At 41.8% G+C, this 19,275-nt stretch overlaps 1 protein-coding gene across 1 annotated transcript in view; it reads left to right on the top strand.

The window, feature by feature from the left end:
- Positions 1-1,166: 1,166 nt before the first annotated feature.
- Positions 1,167-19,275, top strand: part of skib (v-ski avian sarcoma viral oncogene homolog b) — a 47,944-nt gene continuing 29,835 nt past the window's right edge. Inside the window, exon 1 of the mRNA XM_055023033.1 lies at positions 1,167-2,525. Coding sequence (XP_054879008.1) covers positions 1,563-2,525 — 963 coding nt within the window. The 5' untranslated portion in view covers positions 1,167-1,562. The remainder of the gene's footprint in view (positions 2,526-19,275) is intronic.

The following is a 19,275-nucleotide window of genomic DNA, read 5'->3' as shown; positions in this document are numbered from 1 at the left end:
CCACTTTTAATGCAGTAAAATTTAAGTTTAATTCCTGCTGAAATATTATTTTAAATCTGAAAATGTATTAATCTTGACTGTACATGGTCTTCAATGTTGGCATATTTATACATTTTTCTTATAATTTCTTTATATTAAATAAAACCCCTGATAATTAACAGCTTAAACCAGAAGTTTACATACACTGAATAAAAGAAAACATGAGTTTTTGTCTCTCTGTCTGAAGGTAAATCTGACCAGTCTTTCTTATTTTAGGTCATAATTACCTAAAAACTGTTTCTATGATAAATGTTAAAGTGTCAGATATTTATTAGTAGGTAAGTTTATATGATCAGTATTTGGTATCAATACATTTCAAAGATAATATATGAAGCGTGTTGGTTAGCAGTGTTTACTGTAACCGATGTGCAAATCAATGGAAAAGTTTTATTTCAACTTAAAGTTATTGACTAAACACTCATATTATGGAGGAAACACTAAATAAGTGAAATATTGTTATAGTACAAGCTCATTGTTCAAAATAGACAATTTACAGAAAATCTATCTCCTGTGTATATTAAACCAGTTTGTTGGATAATTTTAATTTTAAATGTATTGACTAAACACTTTTGTTCTCTGGGAAACACTAAAATTACCATAAAACAAATCACAGAATAAGTAAAAAATATTTGGAGATTTCTGTTATTCTTCAATATGGACTATTTACAGGCTCAAATTTTACATCTAGATATTTGTGCAGATTAGTTTGATAATGGGTTTTACTTAGTTCTAAGGTATTAATTAAACATGCAGATTCTTGAGGAAAAACTAAAATTACCCCCAAAACAGACAAAAAGAAACCACCAAGTAATGGAGAAAGTTATTGTTCAAGACTATCCAGACTGTTTTTTTTAAATATGGAAATAAATGTCATATTTCTGCCAATGAATTGGTTACATCCTGACAAACCACGTCAATTAAACAGTTTCACTTCTCTGTAATTTCTTATTTTTATGCTGATGGTATCTCCAGGAGTATCTGCAGGAAAGGTCAAGATTTTCCAGGTTAGTGATACTAATAAAGTGTTTAATTTGCGTTACGTTTGCCGACTCAACTTGATTTCCAGGAGCTCCACCCTCGCCTGGGTTTGGTTTTCTCTCTGTGTGCAGCTGCCATGAAGCAGAGGGAGGAACAGCTGGCTGAGGGAAGAGCCAGCCCGGGGAGTCAGTCACATTCCTGGCTGGGATTCAATGACTGAACCAGACACAAACAAACAGAGAGAGAGAGAGAGAGGGAGAGACTCGCGCACACTGACTGGCTGAGTGGGGAGACAGACTGAGAGTACGCCAGACTGAGCAGACGAGCCTGATTTCGGAGTGCGTAAAACCGCAGGATCTCTGTAGCAGAGTATACCCGCTGATTGAGCGACGTCTCTCGCCTCGGCTTCACCACTTTTTATCCGTGAGTTTGGTTTACGGGAACTGACTGGCCTGTGATCCCGGCAGCTTTCAGTTTTCTGAATGGACGCGCTTGGGAAGCTTCTCCGCCGACATGGAAATGCGCCTTAGCGAGCTTGTTGCCGGATGCTGAGGAAGAAAAACCCAGAGAGTTTCCCCCCAGATTTCATTTTTGAGTTTCCACACACAGACAACATGGAGGGCTCCGGCTTCCAGCCCCATCCCGGACTTCAGCAAACTCTGAAGCAGTTCCACATCAGCTCCATGCGCTCCCTCGGCGGACCGGCGGCGTTCTCCGCCCGGTGGCACCAGGACTCGCTCTTCGCCAAGGATGGCAAATCCGCGGAGATCGTGCTCTCCCTGCCGGCCCAGACGCCCCCGGTCATGTCCGGCCCGCTCTTCATCCCGTCCGACCGCTCCACCGAGAGGTGCGAGACGGTGCTGGAGCGGGAGCCCATCTCCTGCTTCGTGGTCGGCGGGGAGAAGCGGCTGTGCCTGCCGCAGATCCTCAACAGCGTCCTGAGAGACTTCTCCCTGCAGCAGATCAACTCGGTGTGCGACGACCTGCACATCTACTGCTCCCGGTGCACGGCGGACCAGCTGGAGATCCTCAAAGTGGTGGGGATCCTGCCCTTCTCCGCGCCGTCCTGCGGGCTCATCACCCAGACGGACGCCGAGCGCCTGTGCAACGCGCTCATCTACGGCGGGACGTACCCGCCTCACTGCAACAAGGAGCTGGGCTCCCTGGAGCTGGAGCGAACCGAGCGCAGCTTCAAGGTTTACCACGAGTGTTTCGGTCGGTGCAAGGGCCTGTTCGTCCCGGAGCTGTACACGGGTCCGGCCGCCGCCTGCATTCAGTGCATGGACTGCAGACTCATGTTCCCTCCTCACAAGTTTGTGGTGCACAGCCACAAGCGGCTGGAGAACCGGACGGTGCACTGGGGCTTCGACTCGGCCAACTGGCGGGCTTACGTGCTCTTGGACCCGGACTACAGCGACAAGGAGGAGAAAAGTCACCTGGAGCAGCTGCTGAAAGAGCTGAAGGGGAAATACGATCTGACGGGGAAGCTGTCCAGTAAATCCTGCAGAGTAAGTCGTTTTCTTAATTACTGGATCTTTTTTTTGAAAACTTAGATTTTTGGACATTTCAAGAGCCTCGTCTCTCTGCTGCATTATGTACATTGATTAGCATTAATCCAGACTATCTTTGAGTTTACTTCTGCACCATCACACTCCTTCTTTACTTTACCCTTTTTCAAACATTATGATCACAGAAGTTATTGAGTTTTATGATGATTTTTAAAAAGTGCTGCTTGATTGTGAGGCGAAAACATTTCAGGTTTGCCAGAATTGAACTTTTTGTCCGTCCAAACTACTGTGTGTGGTAGAAAACTACTCTGGTTCTGGCCTAATTGACCACACATTGAAACATGGTGGTGGCAGCATCATGCTGTGGTAATATTATTCTTTGAAGCTGGTCAGAATTGATGGGTTGTTTCAGCACCAAATGGAAAGGAAAAGAAAAAACTTGAAACTGGGGTGAAGGTTCACCTTTTACACAATGTGAGATCTAGAGCCCAATGGCCTACTCAAAGTCCAGACTTAAAGGGGTAGTATTACATAAAATGTACTTTTTTAAAGCCTTACATCATGTTGTAATGTTATTCCATCATTAAAACAAATCTGGTGGGTTATTTTTAATTATTTTATGCATGTTTGAGAAATCCTTTAGTCTCCCATGGCAACCGTTCAGCTCCTCCAGACTAGCGGCAGCAACAATTAGGAAACAGCTGGTGGAACTGTGAGTCTGCTAAGCTTCATATACGAGCTGCGTCTCAGTGAAATGCTGGTAAAAATGTTACTAAAAGCTTAATAGAGGAACATTATTGTGATGGGTGTTGGAAAGAGTAGGAGCTTCTTAAAGAGACAGAAACCCATTTTCAAGGTTAAATTACAAAATCAAATTTGTCATATTTAATATGAACAGCATTTTCACAATAACTGAACGTAATAAAGTTACTTGGTTGTGCTATAAAATGGCACTGGGTGCCTGGAAAATAGTTGATACCGCCTCTTTAAATCTAATTGGAAATCTGTGGAAAGACTTGATGTTTGCAGATTTTCTACATCAGTCCGGCTGATCTGATTTATACTTTACTTGTTACTTGGAGTTAGTCTTTTACATGAAACCCAATTAAAATACAGAAGGATTTGAGGAACTTGACGTGACAAAATGTGAAAATGGAGTATCCATCCTTCCACCTACCCCCCTCTCACTCCTCAGGGTTATCGAAGGTCATCTGCGTCCTGATGAATGACCTCTCAATGACATATTTTATGAGTTTGAGGGAGGCGGGGCAGCGTCAGAAGGTTTGGAGAGCAGGGTTTAATGAGGTTTATAGAATATGGAAATGTGTGTGTGTATGTGTGTGTGGGAGAAAAGCAAAAAAAAAAAAAAAGAAAAGAGGGGGTTTGCGTGGGTCAGGGAAGCTCGGGGCCAAGAGACGAGGTGGCTGATTCTTCGTCACAGAGCAGCTGCTATGTGGGACTCTGATAATGAGTGGACTTCTCTGAATGCATCACCGTGGCGCTGCTCCAGCTTGAGCTGGACCCAAAAGATGCCTCATGCTAGGAAAAATGAAGACTTTTTGGTTTTAAGCGTCCTAAAAGAAGGGCTGTAAGCTAATTTATTGATTTCTAGCAGGAAATAATAGTCTGCGGTTTCCTTTTTCCAAGCGTCCTGTCAATGCGATTTATGTTTCCTAACATCAGAGAGCAGAGATGATGTATCACCTTTTTCAAAACGACTGTACTCAACTAAGAATAGCACAACTTCAACACATTTTTACTCAAGTAAAAAAGTATCTGGTAAAAGTTTACTCAACATCATTCAATATTTAAATAAATACATCGTCAGCATAAACAAAAACTGCAGGTGATTGTTTGATGACTTTTTGGTTAAAAGCTTGTTCTTCATTCAGTGAAGTTACTTATATGAAGTAGAGTATCCAGAAATGTTAAGCAAATATCGCTGTAATTTATAAGAAAGTTACTCAAGTAAGACGTAACAGCATAGTAAAAATACTCCCAATTTTTTTTCCAAATAGCGTAAATCTAATATTGATTAATCTTATCAATCAACTCATGATTAATTGATAAGTGGACATTATCTTAAAAACCTGAGTCTTTTGATAATATAAAGCACTACTTTTTTCATGTGATGAAATTAAAAAATACCATACTTAAATTTTAACATCATTTTGTGTCAGCTGTATTAAATACTGACTGAATAAACAGCAAATTGTGGTTTTCACACTTTATTCACAGACATATTTGAAAAGGATAACAAACAGGAACTTCTTAAGTTGCTTAATAAACAAATAAAAGGTGATAAGAATAGCAAAACACTTAATTCCCCATGAATAGGGAAGTACAGTCTGTGGTTGCTGTTGAAGGAACTTCCATGAAATGTGTTGAAATGATTCCACCATTTTCCTGTTCTGCCCTCCGCATTCTAACTCGTCATCCAGCAAATCAGTGACGTTTTAATAAGAAGCTGACGCAGCTCGGCTGGCTGAGCGCCATTTAAGTGGAACTAAAGAAACTTTTTTTTGTAATAAGCTTTTATTGAAATTATATCACATAACAATACATATACACAACAAGTAACTAAAGAAACTTGTCGAAAGTTTAGATCCTCCTTATTCCGATCCCCCATGAGGCTTTGCGTGATTTATGGGCGTGACTTCCGTTGCAAACCAGAACAGCCATTTGTTTACATGTTAGCAACTCGCTAACCCGGTTTCGACAGAGGTTTTAGGCTACAAAATAAGTGGGAACTCCAGCTATCACAGCTTAAATGTGACAATGTCGTTATATCGCAACCTACAGCTAATGCGGGGAGGGACGGTGACTTATCTTATAAATACATTTTGCTGGCCCAAACATTATGATAAAGACTCAGATCATGAACTTTTATTATTTTTTAAATTCAAATGAAAAATACAATTCTCATCACCCCAAGCTAATATAGTGTAGTTCTCGTGTTTTATACTGTCGGCACAAACCTGCAGCTCAGATCTCTGACCAGCTTTTCTCTTTATTACTGTTAGCTTTCAGAGAAACGAGCTGCTAGCAGCGATGCTAATTAACGGTCATTCCGTTACAAAACCTAACGGTTGTGTTCCTGTCGCTCCCCGTGATCAAACTCAGAATTACAATAATCTGTACTGAACAGCTGTCTGATAGCAGACGGTGTGTCCGTAAACAAGTTTGACTAAATATTATATTAAGAGATATAACGTCTATCATGAGTATTGACTAGCTAAAACCCTACAAATTACAGTGAAATAATGCTACTTCCGGTGGGCGCCGGAAGTATGACCCATAATCGTTTCCCCTGCTCGGAAAAAGTGGATGTAAAGCTTATTTTGAATTCCACACTGGTGTGAACCGTTTCTCTTTCCCGTTCGGGTAACTATGGACGCCATCTTTGCTTCTGTATAACGGGCTCTGCTTAAGGAGCGGTGCCTTCTTCTGGTTGGCGGCCAAACGACAACAATAAAAGACTATCAGAAGACGGTATTAGTTAAAGCTGCAGTATGTAACTGTTATTAAAATTTTACTTTATTTCTTTACGTTTTTTGAAGCTGTCACAATTTAATATAACACATAATCTATCAAAAGTCTGATAACCTTCACCTTCTCCCTGAGCTATTATTACTGTCTGAAGAAACAAACAGCTTCCAATCAAAAACAACCAATGATAGCCAAGACAAAGGTGTTGGTGCTGTCAATAAATGTGCTAATAGCATAGAAACCACTAATTTTAGTGGTTTCTAAAATTAGAAACCACTGTTTCTGGAAAACTGTTTATCTGCTGTCATAGGTGGCTATGCTAACTAGCCTAAGCATTCACAATAGCTTTGCTAGCTGCTACATGAGATTGTAACTGGCTGCTTTAAGACCAGCCTCCTGGTTCTGATTGGCTGGTTCTAGTTAGCTCTGGGAGTTCTCAGAAATGCAGAGGAGCTAATTTTTTTCTTACAGTTTATCACTGTCATACTATGCTGTCATGACATGGTGACAATTTCAACAAATATGTGAAAAAAAGAAATGTTATAAAATCTACATACTGGAACTAATTGAAACTAACTTTAAGCTAATTTGTCGTAAGTCGATTAATAATTGTTTGCATCCATAACTCCAAGCTAACTCGTAGATTTCTAACAGGAAATAAGTGTCTGCGGTTTTATTTTCTACAGATGTGGTTGATGTCTTTCTAACTTCAGACAGAAGGGTTGATGTATCACCTGTGCCGTTATGGTTTCCCTCTAAACGTTCAGTCCAGACGCTCTCTCAGAGCGTGTGTGTGATGAACTGAGCATCATGGAGGCAGCGCAGCCAAGAGGAGGAGGAGGATGGAGTGGAATGGGGGGTTGGTAATGTGGGTTTGCTGTGGTTCACTGTCACCCGTGTCCCCGTTAGCAGACAGGCTTGATCCTTGGGGAGCTGCTCGCCAGCGCCCTGCCCATACATCAGCCTGACAGGACGAGCTGCTGAAAGGCCCAACTGGACTCGCCGTGGCTGCGCTTGGCTCAGCTTACCCAGCCCGAATGAAGACACAATGTTATCGGCCTGCCACAGCCTCTCTGATGTCAGGGGTGTTTTATTAATAAGAGACAGGATACCTTGTCTGCTTGGATCATCTGTCTAGACTCCCTCCCTGTGCGCTGACAGAGGAGTGGAGCTGCTGAGCGCTTCGGCGCGGCTTTAAAGGATTTCTTGACTGATCTGAGTGTTAATTAAAAGTTTCTCTGTTTTGCATCTGATGAAGCATTTGGTCAGTTAGCTGCAGATGGGGGCAGATTGCAGGGGGCCGCCGCCGCAGACCGTCCCATTCAGAAGCTGCAAGGTGTGTGAGCCGGGCCTTGACATGTGTTGTCAAAGGGCTGTGACCTCTGACCCTTTCTCCCCCTGCGAAGATAATGACCCAGCCAACCCCCCATTCTTTTTACGCCATCCAATCACACAGCCTGGTGTCCAATCCAGCTGCCAGATGGCTTCCTGATAAAGGATGGAGAAATGTACACAACAAACACCGCTCCCAACGGCTGCTTCGCTGTTTTCACCATTAGGGATAAAATCTGAGATTTATGGCTTTTCTTTTTAAATTTAATTTAAAGTATTTTTTCTTATTCATTACCTTGTTATTTATTCTTATTCATTAATATAATTGGATATTCACCTTAAAAACAAGATTTCACCTATTTAAAAGAAGGATAAAATGATTTGTAGCTTAAGATAATCATTTATTGTGAATTTCTTTTAGTATTATAAGAATTTTGATTTATTGTCATCATGATAAATTTCACTTATTGATGGTAAATTAGAAAACGAAACTAAGAATATGATCAGAAATGTTATTTTTGCCATTTTCTTCCCTGCTTGTTCCACGAAACTGTCAATAAATACCAGTTAATTTGATGGCTTTATTAAATACAGCAGTTTAGTGACATATATACATATATATATATATTTTTTTCTCATAATCTATGTTGTCATCGCAGTAGTACCATAAAATATTGCAATAAAATTCTAAATCCAAATCGCGCCGACATTAGTTTGTAAATTAGCTAGCTGCTTTACAACAATTAAACTTTCAACTCCAAGATGTATTTTTATACAACTCCACCTTCTATAATAGTGCTCCTGATACGGTGGTGCTCCTTCATTTTCAGCAACATGACTCAGATTTTTTAAAATAAGCAAATTGTTGGAAGCGTAAGACGTGTGTAGGATGCCATGTTTCTGCTAAGTGTCCAGCAACGGGTGGGGGAGGGGATTCGTAGCGCTTTTGGAATCATAATTTTGAACAATCGTATCGGTATGCCAATATTTTGTAGAGCTTGTCATTTAAAAAACTTGCTAGCTACAAAATAATTTGTTTCTCTTCCAAAACACTTTTTCTACAAAATCCTGTTGGAATAGGATTATCATCCATCATTTTTTATCATTTCTGCAGAGCTTAGACTTAGTCCAACAGCAATGCTTGCAGAGAAGCTAAAGCAAGGCGACATTAATATTGTATATTTAAGTATTTAATTATTTTTGCAAGTCTTATTAGAATTTTTCGTCAGGTTTTGCTGATATTGCGAAGCTGTAATAATCACATTTTTGCTGTTTTTGAGTGAGATCCTTCATGATTTTTGCTGAATAAAACTCCAATTTTCCTCCATTATGCTGACCGTTGCGTGTAGCGATTTTAAATATTTACTTTTCTGATTAGCATGGAAAGCTTTAGGAAAGAGGATTGGAATTGAAATAAAAACTTTTCGTTCAGGCCAAAGTGGAATACCTCTGAGCATTAACTGTAAAAACAAAATCCCTAAGAAGTAAGGCCAATGCGATCAATCATCTGACCGAGTGGCGAGCTAAAGGGGGCTCTGTGTGGACCGTCTGTAATGGGAATGGCTATTAAAACCATCCAACTGAGGCCAATTTATGACATTTCTCATCCCATTGTTCTCCTCATTCGATGCAAAAAGCCTCAAACCTGGACTGAAGTGGCGCAAAAGCTGGCAGAGGAGAAGGATTTGGTTTTATTAAAGATGAATTATTGTCCTGTTTTAATTCTCTTCAGCTCCGGTTATCCTCAGACTGCGTGTGTGGGCGCCGCCATGTACATCGAGGTTCCTGTCTGTTTTAAAGTAAACAGCCGAATGTTATGGCTGGATCAGCTGTATGAGCCAGATTAAAATCAGCTCACCGCCGGCTCATTTCCATTCCCATCTGTCTGCTGACCTCTCTCTGAGGCCCGAGAGTCGCCGCGGTTCAACACTTCGGACCTTGATGGGTCTGTCTGACCCAGCCAGCTAAAACCTGACCCAACCACATAAACCCGACTAAACGCTACCAGACGGACTTGATTCACATTTACTAAATTCTTTAATCTCACCACTGCCGGTCCAGATCTCTTCTGAAGAACATTGTTCTTAAAAAACTAAACCATCTTTGTTATTGCAGTCAACTAAAACTGAAATGGAGAAAACATTTTCATTAACTGAAATAAATCAAAATGGTAATTAAAGGGAGAAACATGAAACTGACTGGAGCTATATTGTCCTTTTATAAAATTAACTAAAACATGTTGAAATTACAAATATAGTATCTTATGAATCTGTTTATTATCTTTTTGAACTGACGTGAAATAAATGTTTGTTTCTCCTTCACACAAACAGTTTATGTCAGATATCGGAGAAATTATCCCACTGCTTATGTCTGGTCCGGAAAAGAAGTGACCGTAAAAGTTGGGAGAAAATGCCAGACTCAATTAGTTCAATCGTTGAAAAACTTTTTTTAAAATTGTATTTAATTAATTTTCCACACAAATTGCTAATTTTCAACTAATTAAAACTAGCAAACTATTTTTTTCATTAGTTTGCTAATTAGCTAGCTACTGAGGTAGCAAGCCTACAGTCTGTTGCTTTACAACAATATAACTCATTGCTTTGAAGCTTAATAATAAAAAGCTAGCTTTAACATTAAAAACTAACACTAGTTTTTAACTAAGAAAAACTAAGGAGTCCATATTTCACAAATATTAGTTTGCTAATAAGCTAGCCGCTGAGGTAGCTAGCCTGCAGTCTGCTGCTTTACAACAATACAACTCTCAGCTTCCAAGCTGTATTTTCATTCAACATCCTTGCTGAATGACTAATAATAGTGATTGGTGCTCCTTCACTTTTAGCAACATGACTCAATTTTTTCACAACAAGCAAACTGCTGGTTTTCTACTAATAAAAACAAGCAGGCCAGTTTTTAACAAATAAAAACTGGCAAGCACACTAAAAACAAACTGACACCAATTAAATTAGACAAACAATCGGTCATAGCAAGAATAAAACGAAACTAAATGAAACCCCAGAGCTATGTTAGCCCCTGTGGTTTCCTATCTTGTGACTGCTGACCGGAGCGCTGCAGCCGAACAGAGGCGGCTCGTCGAGGCAGAGGGGTGTCAGGAGCTCCCAGGGGTGCTGGCCTTCATTCTGGCAGCGGTGACCCCATGTTAAAAGGGTGTCAGCTGGGGCTCTCTCATGGGTAATGTGTGCTAAAGACCTGCTGCCTCCTTTGTTTGAGGGGCAGGCTTTCAGAGGCTGTGAAGTGCGGCGAGCGGCTCTTTGAGCGCGCCGCGTTTCTTTGGGCGCTGCGTGGAAAGGTCTCTGACCTCCAGCCCCTCTCAGGGTGGGAAATCCACACGACTGAGACTGCTGTGTCACCGCTTTCCTTGTTACGTCCTGAAAAGACAGATAGCGGTGTCTGCATGTCTGATAGAAAATAAAGGCCTGAGAAAAATAAAAACTGAATATCATCATTACTGGAACCTTTAAGAGAAATGTAAAGTTTCCAGGCAGTGATTGTCTTAGTAATCGATTATTCTGATGATTAATCGGTTGAAAAAATGGAACATTCTGCACGTGTCTTTATTTAACTACTTCAGCCTTTTATTTTTACACCATATTCAATACAATAAAGATGCAAATAAGCAATTAATTGTCTTCTTTAAGTAAGAAAATAAATATTTAATTGCCTAAATGGCAATAGCAGAGCTTTCCTTTAGTAAATGCTTTATCATTTGTAGCAAAGGATGCATCTACGACAACAAAAATCCAGTCTACTAATCTGTTTTGATTAAGTAAAATAAGGAAATTGTGCTTAAGAGAAGATTTTTCTTTATACAGTTTGAACCAAGTGAAGCCAAAAATCCCACTTGAGGTGTTGTGGGTCCAAAATAGAAAGGTTTTTAATATTATGTGCAAAATATACTTATTTTTTATACAGTTTTGGTTCAATCACTGTCTTTTTATAATCTGCATGCTCCAGTACATGTTTAAACAATTCCTAAATTCGTTGACCAGTATGTCAGTAATCGATTAATTATGATTTATTCAATTAATTGTTTCAGCCCTAAACTTCCAGGTAACTATATCCTCAAATTTAAGTGAAACTCTCTGAACATTCAGGATTAGTTGAGCTAAAAAATGTATTTTAACACAACTAAATCTGTTTAACACAGCGGTAAAGGTTAGACATTTTCTCAAAAACACCAAAATCCAGTTTTGATTTGTCCATTCCAGGTTTCTTTCTAATGACTCCAAAACATAAAAACTAATTTGTGTGATCTTATATAAAATCCTCACAGTGTTATAATCTTGATTTGAATCAGTATTCAAAAAGTAGATGTTCCACATGGTTTTATTTTAAAAGTGAAAAGCAGAAATTATTCCTATTTCTGCTAACATGACATATTTATTAATACAGGCATTACTTATACATTTAAATTAGCATTTGTTAAACTTAGCAAGTGTTTTCAGGTACTTATTCTGCAGTTTTTTTCCCCTGGTTAATTAATCATGCAATCTGTGGAGATAAAAGTTGCCTTTGGATTGTAAAAATGAAGGGATAAAGAGCTGCTGGGTTTTCATTTGTCTTAAATATTTCCAAACAGCTGTTTCTGCCTTTTCTTTTGATCACCAATATATTTTAAACGTAGAGAACATCATATATTTCCATGAAGGTTGTTATTACCAAAAATTAAAAATAGGTGTCCCAGCACAAATCCCTGTGGAACCCCACATCATTTTCAAACCTCTGTTGTATTACCTGGGACAGTTGAACAGATTTAATTAGTTATCTAATTGCCTTTAAACTCTGTTTAAATGTAAATTCTGTGGCTGTATAAAAAGAAATGAGGATTATTTACATTTTTCACAGATTAGGGAGTGAAAGTAACTTTGTGTGGACGGTTAGCCGCTGAGCTAACTTGTGAAAACTTCTTGTGCAACTGGGGGAGGATGATGGGATGAGGAGGAGACGAGCGCTCGCTGTGACCGCAGCCGACGAGCTGGTTAGTCAGTCGGGCTGTTAGCTGCAGAGCAGATGCCTGTATTGGGTTAGTGTAATACCACAATCATCATCATCATCATCAATTCCTCCTCGATAACCTCCTGGTTTCCAAGTCTGTGATTAAGAGTCAGGCCCATCTGGTGCATAGACAGGAAATCCTGGAGTCTGCATCTGCTGCTTGCTGAGCTACTAAGCTGCTGCAGTCGGGGGGGGGCTTTAAACTCCAATAATCCCACATAACTCCTGGAATGCGGAGGCCATGGTGCGCCTCAAAACTGACAAGTTCTCTGGACACATTCTGCCTTTTTTTCCCTTCTTTACAGAAACACTCAGAAGTCTCTCCTCCCTCTCCAGCCTGTTCATAGCATCTTGACAATTTATAGCCGCTCCCGCTGGAATTTTCTAATTAGAGTATGAATTAGTGATACCGCACGGAGAAAACCAACAACGGTACATTCCCCCTTCCACAAACGCCTGACTGGGGGCCAGCAGACTCACGAAGCGGACTGCGATATTCATCCCTCTGAAGCTCGTCTCTCTGATTGACCTGCAGCGCCGCAGAACTGTTAGACCACATTGGAGATGTGCTAATGGAGCTCCAGCCAGAGCAGAAGTAGGCCCTGCTGGTGCCATATGACAAATCGGCATGCTGCTCTCGCCTACAATCCGCCCACCAAACACCTTCAAAGCTATCGGGAGGAGGATTAGCTCAGGCAGCTAAAACCAAACAGACTGCTCAGTGTTCAGACGGCGTTTTGGGCCGTGCCTCCTGTTTTGATGGCTAGCAGATCCCAATCGGGGGTTGGGTGCCGCCGGTTCACCCGGGCCTGGTGCCGAGCCAGGAGAAGGGAGAAGAATCAGTGTTTTAGGGATTTACGCAACTATGTCACTCTTTGGGATATGCATAATTTATTTTGGGATTAAGGAAGGTTCAGATTAACTTTGGATTCTTCGGCGAGTTCAGTCGACGGTGAAGCGGGGGAGTCTGACTGTGAACGGCGGCGCGTTCGGCTCCAGATCTGTTTTGCGTGTGTTTGTGCGTGTGGGCAGGCCTGGACCGCAACATTTCGAGGCCTCCGTCAGACTCTGAGAGGACTCGTCCTCCGTTGGAGTCTGCTCATCTGCGCTCGTGATTGGAGGGCGCCTGTGGTTGCTAAGCAGAGCTGCTCTTCCTGTACTAAATAAGAACTTTGTGCTCTCTGGCTGGTTGGCTTAAAGAACAGCGCCAGAACACACACACACACACACACACACACACACACACGCGCGCGCAGAGAAGTCACAGTGCACAGCCCTCTTACAGTTCAGAGACCTCACCCTCCCCCTGCCCAAACTCCCTCATCATGACCTCTGCGCTGCGACTCGACAGCTCCTCTCTGCATCCTGTTCTCCCACTTCACCCCGCATCGCCCGGACCTTGACTGACGCCTCCTCTCCTGCCTCACCTCCTCGGTTTGACACCTCCTCCTCGACCCCGTAGGACACGCGTTAGCGCAGAGACCCGGGACTCTGCTCCTCTCCTCCGCTGAGATCTCCTGCTGCACTCCTGCTGCACTCCCCCTCACTCTGCATTATACTTAGATCTCCACCTCCACTCTGGTGAGCGCGCAGCGTGAGTCTGTGCTCAGACTGGCCTACATACAGGCACACGTCTCTTTTGGAGGGACGGAAACTCATCATCCATCCCCCTCATGACAAATAGATAGATGGAGATGGAGATATTTTGTCAGGATGACCTCATAATCGTCCTTCCTCTCGTTTCAAGCGCTGGCTAAATTCACAAACGAGTGGGCTCGGCGGGTTTTTGGACTCGCTCCTCGTGCGTACCTGATGTACCTTCTGGACAGCGCTCGGATCTCCGGGACGTTTTATTCCTCCACCCCGGGTCAAAGCTCGCAGCACAATAATTATTCTGCCCCCCTCCACCATGTGCGCTCTTAGACGTAAGCTAAACACGCTTCCTTGCAGAGATGGAGCGATGCCGCATTGTCAGCAGGCGCCCGTATCAAATGAATTCAGCACAGCTGTCCTAGCAGACTCTATTGCAGGCGAGTGGAGGAACATTATTTATTCAGTATTACAGTCACCGTGGGTTCTGTCCCTCTCCGCCGCAGCATCGTGTGGTCAGGTGGGGAGCTTTTTCTGCCCCTGACCTTGCATTAAAAAGCAGAGTCCACCTGCCCCACCCCGCTCCTCTTCCCTTCTCTCCATTCAGAAAGACAGGCGGAAAGATGGACGCCTCTCCTGTCGCAGGTGTCTGGTACTTCCACGACTGCCCAAAGTGTCACTGCTCGTGGCTGTGACAGTCCTCTGGCTTTATTTCCAAGCACAGACACTCACACCTGCTGCCGCAGCTTGAAATAGAGCGGGCCCACCCTTTATCCTATAATGAGGGGACTATTATAAGCCGTGTGTCTAAAGCAGCGAGGAGGGCTGATGTGAAGACAGGAGCCTGACGCGCTCACATCATCTTAAAAAAACCTCAAGCTGCTTTTCAGATAATCATGAAAACTAATCACCTCTCCTTTCGGTGCCAGCGGATCTAATCTGCTGCTCATCACTGAGTGTGTTTAAGTCACCTGTTTGTTTCCGTCTCACTGCAGACAAGTCCAAAGTTTTCAGCTGCAGCTTAAAGAAAGAACGTGAACCTGTTAGAAGACGAGGAGGTCCATCCCCACTTCTGGCTCCTTTCCTTCGTTTTCTTTTATTCAACCAGACGAGTGAAACGGTTTCAGCTGTAACTCAGGAACAGAATATAAATCTAAAAATAGAGGCGTTTCCAGGTCAGAACCGGGTTCTGCTTCTTTTTTAGGTCTGACCTTTAAAAATGATACCGACATATTAAATATTCACCAATCGCATTCACAGGGCAGCAACTCGTTACATTTACTTTGGTAACTTTTTGGACAAAAAAAAACTTTACTTAAGTAATTTTATTGTGAAGTATTTCTACTCTTACTTGAGTAAAACTTCTGGACTATTTATCTACTAAATGAAAACGACGCAGAGACACACCGGCAGGTTTTATTAACGTTTTATAGCAAAATAAACTGATCTGAAAACATTTTATTTTCCCCAATTTTGTTATTTTTTGTTACTTATATGAATTATTGTCATTTTGGTCCTTAAAATACCAACATTTCCACTTCACCTCATAACTTGGTCCATCTGATTATGTAATTTTTAAATATTAAATGATTAATAATTTGATCAGTTACTTTCTACCAAACAATTTTTTACTCTAAATTGATTGATTTCTCCAAAAATATGTTGGAAGTGGTGCTACTTTGACCCAAAGGTCTGCTCCACTGGAGCCCATTTCTGACATGTAAACACGTTTTGTTGTCTTGATGCCTTTATTTTATTTGTTTACACTAATAGTAATAATAACAGAAAAACGAGAGAAATCCACCACACTGGTTGCTTCCGGCCAAAACCAATTTAGAGTTATCATTGAGATCTAAGCAATCTTGTTTGATTTTATTTTTGTTTCACGTTAAACAAGTTTAATATTTCTGACTTTAATGTCCTGAAATAATATAAATCAGTTAGCAGTGAATGATGCAACAAACAGAACTTTCCAAGCAAAGATAATTTTTTTCCCCCTTTCTGCCGATTTCATATTTTGTCGCATTAAGTTAGTTTTTTCTTCGTTTAGACAATCACCAGCCAGTAGGATCTCAAGTGGCATTACTCTCATGTATTTCAGCTTTGAAAGCTGCATTTTTAAAAATACTGCAGAGAAATATTACATACAAGTTTGGAGTCACTTTTGGAGTCAGAAAAATCTGTGAATACGGAACCACAAATATGCAAAAATCCACAGCATAAACCTTCTAGCACAGATTTCTCATATTCCTTTTTTGATTTTGACTGAGTGAAAGGATTGTATTGTGTAGGAGTTATGTGATTTTTATGAAAGTATATTTTTAAAAAGCTTATTGGTGTCAACAAGGCAGGAAAAATTTATATTTTTGTGTTTTCCATCACCACCAACTAGAGCAGATGAAACCTACCAGATCATGATTTCTGGTCAGTGGGTTGGTGCATCTCTACTCTCTAGAAATGTTTTCGAGGTAATTTGTGTGTGTGTGTGTGTGGTGTGTGTGTGTGTGTGTGTGTGGTGTGTGTTGGGTGTGTGTGTGTGTGTGTGTGTGTGTGTGTGTGTGTGTGACCTTGTGACAGGCCGTTGTGTTAAATCAATTGCAGGGACGGTGGTCTTTTTGCGGCGTCTGCCCTGAGAGGAATGTATGAATTATTCTCGGCGTAATAACGGGGCATTGTTGCCGGCGCTCATCTCCAACAAAAGCGGCCATCTCTGCATGTCCATATTTAATTCACCCCTTTCAGCTGCTCAACTGTACGCTCCGCTGATATAATGAATCCCTCCAAAGAGATTAGTCGCCCTATCATCAGTGCAACTCCCTAATTTCTCTGCCTTTTGTCGCGGCGCAGGCTGCACTAAATGGGATAAAGGCGCTCGCTTGGACACGGTGGGAGGAAGTGGCTTTTGTGTTTGCAGGCAGGTGCAGTGGAATGACAGTGGTTTATGCTTATGATTTTGGGTGGGTGAAGTTTTCTCTCTTCCTTGCGCTCCCTGAGTGCCGCTGAGATACACCAGAAACCTCTGGAGCTCGACTCGAACCCTCAATCACAGGGCTCCTCGGGGGTTTGCAGTAAATTCTTCAGGCGAATGGTTTTCTCTCCCCCCTTCCTCCCTGCCTCAGTTCTCCTCCTTCTTCTCCTGCTCACATCTGGTGAACAGCACTAGCACCCTTGTCATCTTTTTACTGCGTTGAGGTCATTTCCACCCTGTCGGTAAAGTGGAAACACATGACGTGCGGGGTTCGCTCTTAATGGGGTGGGGCTGGCACTCACTCGCACTTAACGGCCAAGAACTGCCAAAACGGCCTCCTCATGGAACGCCTCAACTTTTAAAAGGAAAGACATTTGGGGTTAATAATGTTAGAATACTTGTTTTTATCACGAAGGAGCAGCCAGCATGCTCAGGATGTACGGGTGTTTTTAATAACGCTCGGTTTGGACAAAGTAAGCCTCAGCTTGCAAATTGAGATTTAAAAGTTATTTCAGTCACTTTGGCAGAGAGAAGCTTTAAAACAATGTTCGACACGGAGGGCACGGCTTGGAGCCACCGTGAGGGAAGAAATATTACGACTCTTTCATATCTAAACACTGGAAACAAGGCAAGCTCCTTCACTTCAAACAAAACAACCCTATTACTCCTGCAGCATATTTTCGTGCAAACAGTAATAGAAACATTGTTATGTGGTAGCAATCAAGTCGTGCAGTAAGAACGTCCTGCTTACAAAAACATAGATTTAACATCCACAAAGAAGAAAATATGTTTGGGTGCACCGATTACAGTTTTCAGGCCCATCGCCGATTTCTGCCAATTCCAATTTTGGCCAAACAGACAATTTATTTATTTATTTTTTGTCTGAAATGTTGCTAAATGTAGCAAGAAAGTTTCTGAGTCGGTAACAGGGATGTGATTATCGTTAACTGCAAATGTGAAGACGTGGCCTGGTGGGCCGGTCTGTCAGTCAAACGCCTCTAACGGGGCAGCAGAAGAGGACAGGGGTTGATTTTTAAACCTCTGCTGAGGTAAAAAGATCATCAAAATCGGTTTCATTTGTAAGGATCAGCTGATCACAAATCTCTCAAAAGTAAGAAAATCTGCACCAATAATTCGGCTAAATCGGTGCACCCCTAGAGATAAGTATTAAAAGCTGATTAATTAATAATCTGAATGGAAATTATTGAACTCATTTAAATTTATCAATTGATTAATTGATTATTGAGACATGTTTAGAGTTCTCCTTTGTATTTCAGTTCCCAAGCTGCTTTTTTATTGAATATTTAAGATCTGTTCTATGAAAAAAACACAAATTACTCATGTTTTCCATGACTAATTTTGAGTTATGTTCCACAGAAAAATTAGCTGAATTGCCGTAGAAGGGCGGACATTTTGGATCAAGGCCGTCATTTCCTGAACTTTCCTCACGTCCTACTTTTAGTAAACTCCTGGTCTCTGCTTATCAATTTAAACAAGAATCAGTGTGACCTCAAGGCATTAGGGATCAAAAGTTATTAAAAAATTTATGCTGTCACAGAGGAAGTGGGCGTGGCCTCAAATTTGACTTCTTGACGTGAGAAGAATCACAGTCCACCCACTGAGACCACCAGCGTTTAGCGACGATCTCTGCTGACATTTTGAAACTAAAATAGTTCAATTTTGGCTTGATTTGTCTTTTATCATCACATCGATTGTGTAAATTTTTGGTCTCCAAAATATTTCACAGCACATCTCTCCAGTTCTCAGCGGCGAGCTGAAAACCACGCTCTGCCTTCTGACACATCCTGGCATGTCTTGACAGTGCATCATTAGTATTAGCAGATTCATCTCGCCACCGTTTTTTTTCTTTGAAGCCCTGTTTTAGTGGAGGCGCTGCTCTGTTTAGAGCTCACAGTTTAAACCTCTCAGATAATGTCCTGCTCAGGAACCTCAGCGGAGTTAACAGTTTTAATGGAGTTTTACTGCCGCGCTACATGGATCTCCATGTGTCTCCAAGCAAATTCCAGGCACGCTGTGGTTTCCATTTTGTGGTAGACAGGGCTGCAGTGTAAAAAGGGGTGGGCTCCAGTTACTGCTGTCTGTGGGCAGACTACAGTCGGCCTGAGTGGCTGTGCGGAGCAGCTGCATGGATTTCCAGCAAGACTCCATCACGCAGACTGCAGCGGGCGGCGGCGCTCGTTATTGGGGGCGCTCAGACTCCTGCGCTGTCCCCGTTACCTCTGCAGCAACTTAGCTCTTTGCCTTTGTTCTCTCTCTTGGCTTGAAACTAGAGAATATAGAGAAGTGCTGAGGCTGCAGTTTGTGTCACTGCCCACAGATTCTGCCGCACAGGAGGGA

The sequence above is a fragment of the Poeciliopsis prolifica genome, unplaced genomic scaffold, assembly GCF_027474105.1.
Source record: "Poeciliopsis prolifica strain line A6 unplaced genomic scaffold, Auburn_PproV2 SCAFFOLD003, whole genome shotgun sequence".
NCBI lineage: Eukaryota > Metazoa > Chordata > Actinopteri > Cyprinodontiformes > Poeciliidae > Poeciliopsis > Poeciliopsis prolifica.
This window is presented reverse-complemented; position numbering and strand designations above follow the sequence as displayed.